The sequence below is a fragment of the Aricia agestis genome, chromosome 19, assembly GCF_905147365.1.
Source record: "Aricia agestis chromosome 19, ilAriAges1.1, whole genome shotgun sequence".
NCBI classification, from domain to species: Eukaryota; Metazoa; Arthropoda; class Insecta; order Lepidoptera; family Lycaenidae; genus Aricia; species Aricia agestis.
In genome coordinates, this window is record NC_056424.1 from 2,491,588 (window position 1) to 2,503,871 (window position 12,284).

Below are 12,284 nucleotides of genomic sequence, written 5' to 3' on the forward strand. Positions count from 1 at the left end.
TTATAGCTACTGTCTGTGTCCACTCTATGCCAATAATAATTTTTCATAAAAATAATTATCAATTAGTGTCAAGCAACACTAGATTTATATGTCAAGAAATCAAAAAAATTGCCGAAAGGCGATTGTTGTAGTTTTGTTTTTAGTTTATTAGTGTTGTGTTTTAATTATTGTATTTAAATCGTTATATTTTTACTTCCAAGCATTAAGTCTTAGGATTAAATCTAGTCGTAGTTCTATTTGCTGATACAGGCACTGCCAAAGCCATCATAAAAACATTAGTGCCATAAAATGTTGATGGATGTTTCTTTGTTCGTTATAAAGTGATTTTCGGTGCTTTGAATAGGAATTAAAGGGAGTTCATCGGTAGAATATTGTCGGAAGTGGTTCGTACACATAATAAACGTGTAAAACCCGTGATACGGGTGAAGAAATATCTGTTTCACGAATCCCGCCATTGTAACACTGGTTTGTTATTTCATAACATTGATGTCAATAATAAGTGCAAGAGGTTGGATAATTTAAACGATGCAAACGTATTATGAAATCGTTATAAAAAGCTAGTAATTGTGGAGAAAATGTCAACACTACAGAAACAGCCTCAGTGGAATAAAACTGATGAGGGGTTGAGCTCCAAGTATGAGAAATGTCGCCATATCGCAGAGGAAATATACAAGAGGATAAACATAACGTTTCAAATTAAGAAACTCGAAGCTGGGGCGATAAGTGAAGGATCTAACTTCAGGTAAATGATTGCCATTAGGGATTTTTGTAATCCATTAGTTTCAAATAGGTCCTGAAACCTTTTTATATTAAGTAGGTCCACAATGTGCTTACAGACATTACAGTTATAATTTTTTATTCTTGCCTAATAGGCAACTTTTCTTATTTATCAGAAAATGACAAACCTTTTAAAGGCCTGATAGACATACAAACTATACACGGGTTTTAAGTTTGCGAACTTACTCGGCTCGCATCTGTGACACACGAGAACATCCAGCTCATACTGGATTACCATGCCCCCAGGCTCGAGGCTCTTTGCTGACACACGGGTGATTAGAATCGTCGAGCCATAAGTCCACATACTTACTTGCACACCTGTCACTCCTTTTATAAATGTTATGTCTTTTATTGTGAATATTTTTATAGAGGACTGTTATGTTCAGCTCTTCAAAACATGGAATATTATATTCTATCAAGGTAATATATTTTTCAATGCTGTTTATAAACAAATTTTGTTATTTGTGTACTAACAATCTTCCTTAGAAGATTGTTAATACACATATTTTATTGTTAATGTTATTATTTTTTTAACAATCTTCCTTTATTCGATGTAAACAATTTTTCTTATCAGAAACTTGTATTTTGTCTTAAGAAAATCCAAGGCTATATACGTAAAAAATTGTTTTTATTGCAGCATTTGGCATTAATCAAATGTATTTTTATGCATATAAATGAGGTATAATTTAAGCAGCCTTGATTGTTATATCACCTATATTATCATCGGTATCCTGTTGCAGATTTATATTTAAGCAGATAAGAATGTAAAATTTCCACTAAGTATCACAATATTCTTATTAATATAAAATTATATTATATTCTGAAAGTGTGTCTGTCTGTCTGTCTGCCACCTCTTAAAAGTGCTAAACCAAAATAAATGTTATGGGAAACTTTAAGGCCTGGGAAAGGATATAGGACAGTTTTATCTCGGAAAAATATATGGTACCATGCTACAGAGTTATGGGCAAAATGTTGTACTCTATAGTTATTTTAATTATTTACCTATTAAGTAGGATAATGTCATGTTATTTTCATAAGTGTAACACATTTTCCATTTGAAAAAATGGTTATTCCCTTGTGAAGGGAACATTATGTTTACCTATGCTATGAGGCTGACATTAACACTGTGAAAAGTGTCTGTTTCAAAAAAGGTTATTTACTTAGGTAAAGGTTATATGTGTACCTACTCTTAAATAATAAATAATACTAACATAGGTTAAGTCATGGATTGTTACTAACACATTTACTAATATTTTATGGGTTGAAGCCTGAAATAAACAAATTTTATTTAATTAACGGTCAACAATTACATATTTCAGTGATCAAATTGACAGCAACGAGTTGAGCAATGAAACTGACCTCTTTGCCTGCGACAAGAGTTCCTTGTCCAGCAGCACGGAGCTGGAGGCGCTGCAGCGCGGCAGCGAGGCCTGCGAGAAGTTTGTCAACAACAACAACAATGAGGAGGCCAAAATCAAACCCACGATTGTATATAAACGACCAAGAAAGAGGTATGCTGCTTTTAATAAGAAAATATAAGTGAAATGTTTTTATACTTACATTGAAAGTAAATTAAAATTTGCTATCTTGTTGCTGATTTTTCTCATAGAATTTTATTATTTTAATGCCTCAACTACATCAACAATAAAAAAAATCTCTAATACTAGGCATCTTAGATACATATTATAAAACAAAGTCGCTTTTTTTCCCTCATGTCCCTTTGTTCCCTTTGATCGTTAAAACTACACAACGGATTTTGATGATTCTTTCAGTGTTAACTGTTAGATAGCCCATTTATCGAGGAAGGTTATAGGCTATATTTTATCACGCTAAGACTAATAGAAGCAAAGAAATAGAGAAAATGTGGAAGAAACGGGGAAAATTATTTGAAAGGGCTAACTTGAACGCGCTAATCTCAGGAACTACTGGTCCGATTTAAAAAATTCTTTCAGTGTTAGATAGCCTATCTATTGAGGAAGGCTATATGCTATATTTTATCACGCTAAGACTAATAAGAGAATGTGAAAAAAACGGGGGAAATTATTTGAAAGGGCTTATCTCGCGAACTACTGGAGCAATTTTTACGTTATTTGGCACAGATAATAACTAGACCACGTGAAGGATCATAGGCTATCGATTCTAATCATCATTTCAGTGGCTATACATTTTATACCCGTGCGACGCGGGGGCGGGTCGCTAGTATTACATCATAGAGAATATTACGCATAGGTCAGAGTAGAGGGTGCTACCAGATTACAAGTGCTCATTTTTTACCGTTATATCTTTATTTTATTTAAAAAATTCTGCTAATCTGTGACCTTTTAATCATCCATAATGTGCGATCTTTAACAAAAAGATTTACCCAAATTCTGCCACAACAACAAGCTTCTTCATTGTAAAGATGTGTCTATACCATAAAGTTAATATACTAATATACCTAGCAAAATAGAGCAACAATCTCGAGCTGTCAAACGAAACCGAAATTGTTTCATATGTGTGTAAAAATATATGTATGTATACACTTACACAAGCATGATTGAACATTATTTCTATGAGATAAAATTGTCAACGTGCGGCACGTGCCGACTTGACGTCAAAAAAAGAGTGCTGCTGTCATGTATCACACGTCTCTTTTCACCACGCAGTGTTACTGATAGTGACATCTCTCTTGCTCAGGCCTTCGTTTCTCTATTCCGCTAGGTATATTAACTTTATGGTCTATACAGGTTTAGGAAACGAGTGAAGAAACAGCAGAAGCAGAAGCGGGATTCGGACGGGTCTAGCGACGAGGCGCTGCCGCTGACAAACGTCGCCGACCTTGAGGAGAGGACGCGGAGCGACAGGGCTCCGCCGTCCCCCGCCCACACGGTCATGGGCGTCCCGTATGTGGTTATCAAGCCTTGTGGTGGGTACTTTTAAACTATTGCATAGCTTTTATGGCGGGCTTTGAGCGCGGTAACCGAATCAATAAATTCCGTAGCGAAACACATCGACATTCGTTTAATTAAAAAATAACGTTTCCGTTCGGCAGACATCGGCTCGGTGTTTATGCGTAAGTTAGTTACAATAATTCATAATAGATGGCGCTGTTTTTCAGCCACATCGCGCTAGTGGTAACATGATTTTGTTTTTATAAGATGACGCGGCCGCAGTAAGGACCCTCTCAAGGTAGTTTCTTTTAGGATCAATACTGTATACCTCAGAATAAATTGAGAAACAAATTTTTTCTTGTAGATTTAAAACCCAAGTTCAAGACGCCGTCCCCAGAAAAGAAAGTAACGAAGAAAGCGGACAAACCCAGTCCCAAACAAAAGTCCGACAACTTAAAGATCATAGACAAAAGCAAGGCGACATTGTGTGAAAAGGTCCAGTCTGAACAGGAAAAATCAGGCAGTCAAGAATCTTGGAGCTGTACGCTCTGCAGTTTGACGTTTCGCGGCGAAAGAGGATTGAGGTGATTTTTAATAATAATTATTAATCTGTGTATTGAGTTTGGCATAGTCAATAAAATATTACTGTTACTAGATGTCGTGCGCAATTCCTTTGCGCCAAAATTCGTTCATCTCGCGGAAACCTCTTACGCCCAAACCGCTCAACCGACTTTGCTGATATTTGGTGTGGGGATACTTTGAGTCCCGGGAAAGGACATAGTATACTTTTTAGTTTTTATCCCGGAGAAATGTACGGTTTTTTAAAACTAGTTTTGGCGAAACGGAGCCATAGGCCTCTAGTTAGTTATGTAATGAATGTCAAATAACTTTTTTCAGGCGGCACATGACCATGTCACACATAATTGATGAAAAAACTAAAGCTGGCAAACCCAACAACTGAACATCCCACGCTGAAGACTCAAGATAATAATATAGCAGGTTGTAAACAACCATTTTATTATATTGTAAGTATACATTGGTATTCCAAGTCAAGAAGTAGCTGAAGTTTGTCACAATTTTTGTGTTTTTTTTTAAATCTTGTAATTTTATCATGTCCTACTTTTTATTTCTAGAATTAAAAAAAAAACAGTTTCGATTTTTGAAATGTAGTCTTTTCAAATTCAATGACTTTTACTTTTATTTAAGAAATGTTAATGTTGTCTGTGATTTTTAAACTCTGGCTACTTTTGACGTCTGATGACCTAACTTGCATAGGATTATAATTACTACCCATATTTTAATAATAGCTATAAAATATATTAGGATAACTTATAATGTTAAACATTTGAAATAGCATATCACTGTAACTTTTAATGGGGATAAAAATGTTACCTTGCATGTTATGGCTGAATACTAAAAGTCTGCCTTGTGATGACACAATGTCAATGCCATAAGGGCTTGAGTGACACAAATTTGTTGCTGCAGTTGTCTATCTAGTGACAAGACTGTGGTACATGTTTGAATATTTGCCAAGCGCCAAAGATCATTGTTATATTCTGTTTTGCCTCTATATGGCAATGATAAGCTTTGTCCACACTGCACCTTTTTTTGTTCATCAAGGGCATGCGTTATAGCGCAGTCAACATCGCACGTGAGGCATGCCCGCGACGCTATGACACTTTTCTTTCCAACGCTGGTGGATTTTGACGCATTCAATTATTGAATATACTATACGAAAGTTGAATAAAAAGATGAAGATGAAATTACATAGTGTGGACATAGCTATAGGACCTCTTGTTTTTAGCGCATAATTCTATGACCTTTTTAGTATTCAGCCATTATTAGGTATCTAGCTGGGCTAAAAAATCAAAATAAGTCTATGGTAAAAGAATGAATCTGGCAACACTGGCGTCACATTTCAAGGCTACCTAGGGGATAGGATATGGAAATATAATTATTTATGTAGATAGTGTAATTCGAAAATTGAAATTATTGGTGATGGGCGAGGTTTTGTAGAAGTGTTGGCGGTGTCGTTACAAATTTTGAAATAAAAATAAAATATAGACAGCACACAACTTTAAAATTAAAAAAGCGCAGTGATCGATTTGCTGAAGGTAAGTGCGCTGACGGTGATATTTAAATATTATTGGCAGATCAGCAATATAATCAGACATTGACATGTTATTGGTTAATAAAAGTTGTGCGCGGTCTATGGCTCGATTTATGTGTCCGCGCGTCCGAGCGTCCCGGCCGCTGTCTATGTATCTGGGGGCACGGCAGCCAAGCTTTTTAGCAAAGGCACGACCGTACCATACTTTTCTCGAAGCGGTTCGCGGCTTTTTCACACCCTCTATATATCTTTTAGTGTAGCGGCGGGGCCGCTAAGTCGCGCGGAATAAATCGAGTCTTTTAATATTAGGCTTGCTAAAAACGTCATGGACTCAATATTTTTAAAAATGGTTACAAAATTTCTTATTTTAATTGGGATTACCCGTTATAATTATATAACTTAAATAAATAAAATGATGTAACGGCAGCCGCCACCAGTGATGGTGAAAAATCTGTGATGATTATAGTATGTGATGGTAGGATAGCGGTAACTTCCACCATAGATTTATTATTTTTCATGTATTTAATATTATTGAGAATATAATTAATAGGATATATTATTTTAATGTTTTTACGCTAGAGGCAACACCAGTATAGTTAGCAAACAAAAAGTTTTGTTCGACGTTCATAAAAAAATCGACTTGGTTAATTATTATCCAACTTTGAAGGCGCATAACAAAAAAAAATACATAAGTTTTAAAGCTGAAGTTTTACAAATGCATATTTTTTACCGTTATATCTTTATTCTATTTTTAAGAAATCTGCTAATCTTTGACCTTGTCAACATCCCTGTTCTTAACTGTATGTGCTAGACTTTGCGTAGTATGCCCTATTCTTATGAAATTTCACACCGACGGCATGGACAATGTTGCATCAGTTAGTAAAATTGGCTGGGTGCTTAGGTATATTAGGATCAAAAAGGATAATATTTATGTTTATAAAAAAAACAATACATAATTGCGTTAAAAACGATCAAAACGCTCAAAATGCCTCCTATTTTGAGCGTTTTGATCGTTTTTAACGCTAAGTGGAACGCGGGGAAATAATGTAATCTATTATTTTGTAAATACTTTTTACAAAAAAAAAACTATAATGGCGTCATGCAATAAAATATTTCGTCTTCCAAAAAAGATTGTCTATGGTGGAATGGTTAGATAGAATTGGCCGGTTTTCAGTACAAAATTTTATTGAGATATGTAGTCTTAAAGGTTTTTAAATCTTTCGTAGCGATAAATCTGGTTTTGGACGTACGACGTTAAAATAGTATTATAGATGGTGTGTGTAAAATGGTGGAAAATATTTTCTTTAATAATAACTGTTTTACATTGGTTATTTTGGTTTTGAATAGTAACATACTTCATACCAATAAAATATGTACCTCAAGGACTTATTTTCTCATAAAAATGGAACCAAAAACTCAATGGATACCGAACCAACTTTTTAACAATAACACAGTTAATAAAACAATTGGACCACTTTTTAAATTGGTAGTTTTCTGCGTCACTTCTCTTGAGGATAGATATAATTTAAAAAATGTAAATTATAATTTGTAAAAAATGTATACATAGTATATATGATAAGTTCTTTATATTCTATATTTACATTATTTTCATCTTGCCGATCTATATTTTAGTTAGAGACCTCCTTACGAATAAAAATATTTATACAATAAACTCTATATATTATTTATATAAAATATTGTATACTTAGCTTATTCTTTGTGAATTTTTTATTTGTAAGGGGAAATGTCTAGTAGCGCTATAAAAATTGTTATTATTTGGCTTTATTATGAGATAGAGGAGAGAGAGGGTACCATTTTGAAAATAAATTAAAAAGAGTGAACGCTGAAGAAAATTTTGTAAAACCCATTAAGTAAATTGTAGTATTTTGTCTCGTACTTCCAACAACATTTGTCCACATTAAGCTTAACATCATCTTACATTTTTAAATGTTTGATTAAAGAAGGTTATTTAATTGTGGGTTAAAAAAAACTATTTGGCCTCTGCTCTTTTTTGCCAAGGTGTACATAACTATAGATCTACCAGAATCTGATGGCAAATTTTGGTACGGAACACTACGGGCGCGAGTCCGACTCGCACTTGGCCGATTTTTATATTTGCATGTTTCACACATAAAATAAGTCGCTATAAGGAAAAAAATTGCTATAAAAAGTCAATTTATTTTCTTACTTTTTGCCATCAGATTCTGGTAGACCTTTAATATGTTTTGTTCTTTTATCACTATAAAAAGTTTTTCCATATAAGGTCATAGGTGTTAACTTAATTCTGGAACGTCTCCTATTTTAATCTAATTTTTTTTTTTTAATATTTTTATTTGTAAAATGAAACTTCAGCGTTTTTTTTTACCATCCGATTCGATATCGTATCCGATAATGGAAAAACGCTCTTATGTTGAAGTCTGTCAACTGTCAACTCTAAAGTTTGGTCGCATTTCGGATTAGTTTTAAGTATATCTATGATCTCTTTTACGTGTCATTGGATTTTTCGTGCAATTTGGTGATGCCATATTTTTATTAAAGTTAGTTACATTAATCTGGGCGATGTAAGCGAGGTATAGAGATAACCACTTTACAACTATACATTGTCTGATTTTGTCTGGCATGTTGGAAATAACACGATAAATACAGATAGCGGATCTTGAATAGTTGCATGGTGCATAAATATTATCTTTATTATCAAGGGGATTTGTGTTTACTTCAAGTTACGATATAAGTTCCTATATATTGTATTATTTTGTTATGGTGAATAAGTAAATATATCTTTAAATTCATTTCAAATACACATGTACTTGAATACCTTTTCTGATTTAAATATACACAATAGATACGTCAAACAATGTTTTGTTTTTGACTAATATTTTGGAATAGACGCTTGACAGGCAAAGACAACACAATGTGTAGTTTATTTGTGTAACTGCTTTTATCAGTAAGTGGGGAAGTATGCAACGGCATGTCTGAATGTAATTTAACCAAAAAAAAAATTACGCTCCATTTTTTGTAGTTATAATTTAAAGGTCTCGAAACTGTGTCATACTGATTGTATATTATGATAAAATATATATAATTTCATTTTGAATGGTTTAGCTTTTATAGCTTTGTTCGTTTTAAGTTATTTTACCTTTGAAAAATACCAGAAACTAGGTTGAATAACTAAACGATTCGTAAGAGATGTTTCAAGTGACGCGAAACGATATTGTTGTATGGACAGACGTGGCCGACGCGATATCTGAATGGAGTGAATTGAATTCAAATCAAGAAAACATTATTATTATTATGGTCCTTGGATCCGATATGATCGGCGATATCGTATCGCGTTATATGAAGACTTGCTTACGACACTATAGCGCCACCGCGATCGGCCTATCCAATAAAGTTAATATACCTAGCGGAATAGAGAAACAAAGGCCTGAGCAAGCGAGATGTCACTATCAGTAACACTGCGTGGTAAAAAGAGACGTGTGATACATGACAGCAGCACGTTTTTTTGACGTCCAGTCGGCACGTGCCGCACGTTGACAATTTAATCTCATAGAAATCATGTTCAATCATGCTTGTTGTAAGTGTATACGTACACATATTTTTCACACAGATGAAAACCAATTTCGGTTTCGTTTGACAGCTCGAGATTGTTGCTCTATTCCGCTAGGTATATTAACTTTATGGCCTATCCGCTGTCGACTTGGTGGCGAAATCAATAGTTACTATCGTTAGTTGTTACAAATTCTTTTGACCGAAGCAAAACGTCGTATGCTTTGTCGCACGCAGTTCAAATTAAACGTGTGCGAGCGTGACAGACAACTTTCGTTGCTGCATTGGGCACGCGACGTTTTGCGACGAATTCGTTATTAAATAAATATTAGTGGATTTACTTTTAAGTATATGAGGGCTCTGAAGTGAATAGTATTTTAAGTTAATACTAGATTATCTCTACATAAGGGTGCTTTATTTTTATTTTCTATCGGAAAAGGCATTTAATGTCATGTATATTTTATTATGTAAAACTTTGTGGTACGATATTGCGATAAAATATTTATTTTAAATTGGAAATGTGAGAGTAGGTAAAGTTTATTTCTTTTTCTGTAATATAGATTTTTTTTCCAATTTATATTGTATTACATTTTACCTATAGGTAGTAGGAGTATGTTTTGTTTCGGACCTATTAGCAATCAGGAATTATTATTTTCTAGTCCAAAATTATGTTTTATTTTGTTAAGGAATGTTGTGTAAAGAGGATGGTTTAATTAAAGATGTTATTTTTTATTTTCATTTTTATTTCCCTATGACACAGCCTATGAGGATGTTTCCGCTGGTGCCAAATGATTTCCACATGTACAGTTCGACAAGGCAATATTTGAACGTGGCCAGAAAATGAACTAAACGCTTCTATCATACAAAAACGTTATTTTTGACATGTGCTGGTAAAGGAGAACTGTCAAAGTTCTCCTTTACCAGCAGCGCTCCCGTCAATGTCACCCACGTTCAAATAAAGCCTTGTCGAACTGTATGTAAGGCTGAAGTCTCGAAACCAGCGAGCAGCGGGGCGGGAGCGGCGTGTGACAATGTATAGATTTATATGGACAGGCCCCGAAAACCGAGCGGCGCGACTAGACGGTATATCTATATAAATCTGTACATTGTCGCGCCGCGCCGCTCCCGCCCCGCTGCCCGCTGGTTTCGAGACTTCAGCCTTAAGGTGGCTTTTCCATCCTCGCGGCAAGTGACCGCGACCGATAACAATTCTAAGGCTGTTCCTTGTGTTTCAAAGATTTCCATGTCATTGTTGTGTTTCTATCCTACTAATATTATAAAGGCGAAAGTTTGTTTGGATGTATGAATGTCTGGATGTATGGATGTTTGTTACTCTTTCACGCAAAAACTACTGAACGGATTTTAATGAAACTTTACAATAATATAGCTTATACATCAGAATAACACATAGACTACAATTTTAACCGACTTTCAAAATGGGGGAGGTGTTATGTTCGTTTTCTTATATTCAACGATTACTCTGCCGTTTGCTAACCGATTTTCAAATTTTTTCTTTTAGTATAAAGGCCTAAAGGGTATCATCCCAGTTTGGTATTATATTCACAAAAGTGGTGATCTGATGAAGGATCCTTAAGTAATCGAGAGAACTCCTCAAAACTTATAGGGAAACGTGTGGTGACTTCGGTTTCGTGAGAAGTATTCTAAGCATATGCTACCAACAAGTAAGATTTTGCACCGAGGTATACCTGGTATACCGTGGTTCAGAAGGTGCTGAGAGAACTTCTGATTCTTTATAGATACAAGTTTGGGAGTTTCGGCGTTGTTTTAAGAACAGAAAGCATATGCTACTATGCAAATTACATTCATCATCATCATCATCATTACTACTATATTATACCATTTCATAGTCTTTTAGATCGAGACTCGAGTTTGTCAAGCGATAATTAAAAAAATCTATACCTACCTAATATAATAACCTTGAAGAGTATGTTTGCTTGAACGCGTCAATCTCAGGAACTACAGCAACAACAACTCCGATTTAAAAACTTATCTCAGTGTTAGATCATTTATCGAGTAAGATTATAGGCTATATTATATCATCACGCTATAGTCTTAGCGTGATGATATAATACGACCGAAGAAACTCAGGAAAATGTGGGAAAAACGGGGGAAATATTTTTTATGGGAAAATGTACGGTTTCTGTAAAATTCCTAATTCACGCGGGCGAAGCCGCGCGGGACATCTAGTTTGCCCATACACGCCGTGCCGCCGCAGCGGCGAAAGACGCTGCCGCTGCGGCGCCGTGTGTAAACACGCTAAAAAAACGCCACTTTATAATCGTTTTTTCTAAATTTAAATATACTTAAAGTTTTAATTTTTTTTCCTTTTACACGACATGGCAATCAATGTTGGTGTCACCGATAGTTGTCTACTCATACGCCATCTAGCGACCACGATGAAAACTGCTTGACAATGAAATTAAAAAAGAAAGAAAATGCCCCATTCCTTCGAATGGGCATGGCATAAACTATTTAGACTGGCCAGACTGACCGCAAGTTGCAGTCGCGATCTACTGCTCTAGAGCGGTCGCGTTGGTACCGACCGCTCAAGAACTGTTCGAGCGATCCTTGTATTGCGGATATGAATTTGTTACGGAAACTGCAGATCGCCATGCGGCAACAGCATCTTGCAGTCGGCCTCGACTGCAAGATGCGGTCCGTCTATGGCCGCCATTAAATAAAAGGAAGCTCAAACTGTATGTTCCTTTCGTTGAAAAAAAGAAACACCATACTTTATTAAAAATATTAGATATATTGCAAATATAACACGTCCTAACAACGTATAAACATTTATAAAAAATATAATTATTATAACAAGCAATAATTATTATAAAGATTCAAAATGTCATATAAAAAATGAACACTTATAAATTAATATACTTACTCCGTTTCAGTTTATTTTATCATAAATGAAAACAAAACTTACTACTGTTCGACAAGCCTTTATTTGAACGTGGCGA

General features: G+C 34.9%; 1 protein-coding gene across 1 annotated transcript; it reads left to right on the top strand.

Annotated features, from left to right (window-relative positions):
* Positions 1-105: 105 nt before the first annotated feature.
* LOC121736478 lies at positions 106-5,272 on the top strand. The gene is made up of 5 exons (XM_042127697.1): positions 106-742; positions 2,097-2,288; positions 3,504-3,682; positions 4,012-4,231; positions 4,545-5,272. The coding sequence occupies exons 1-5, from the start codon at positions 576-578 to the stop codon at positions 4,606-4,608; spliced, it is 822 nt and encodes a 273-aa protein (XP_041983631.1). The 5' UTR covers positions 106-575; the 3' UTR covers positions 4,609-5,272.
* Positions 5,273-12,284: the final 7,012 nt, after the last annotated feature.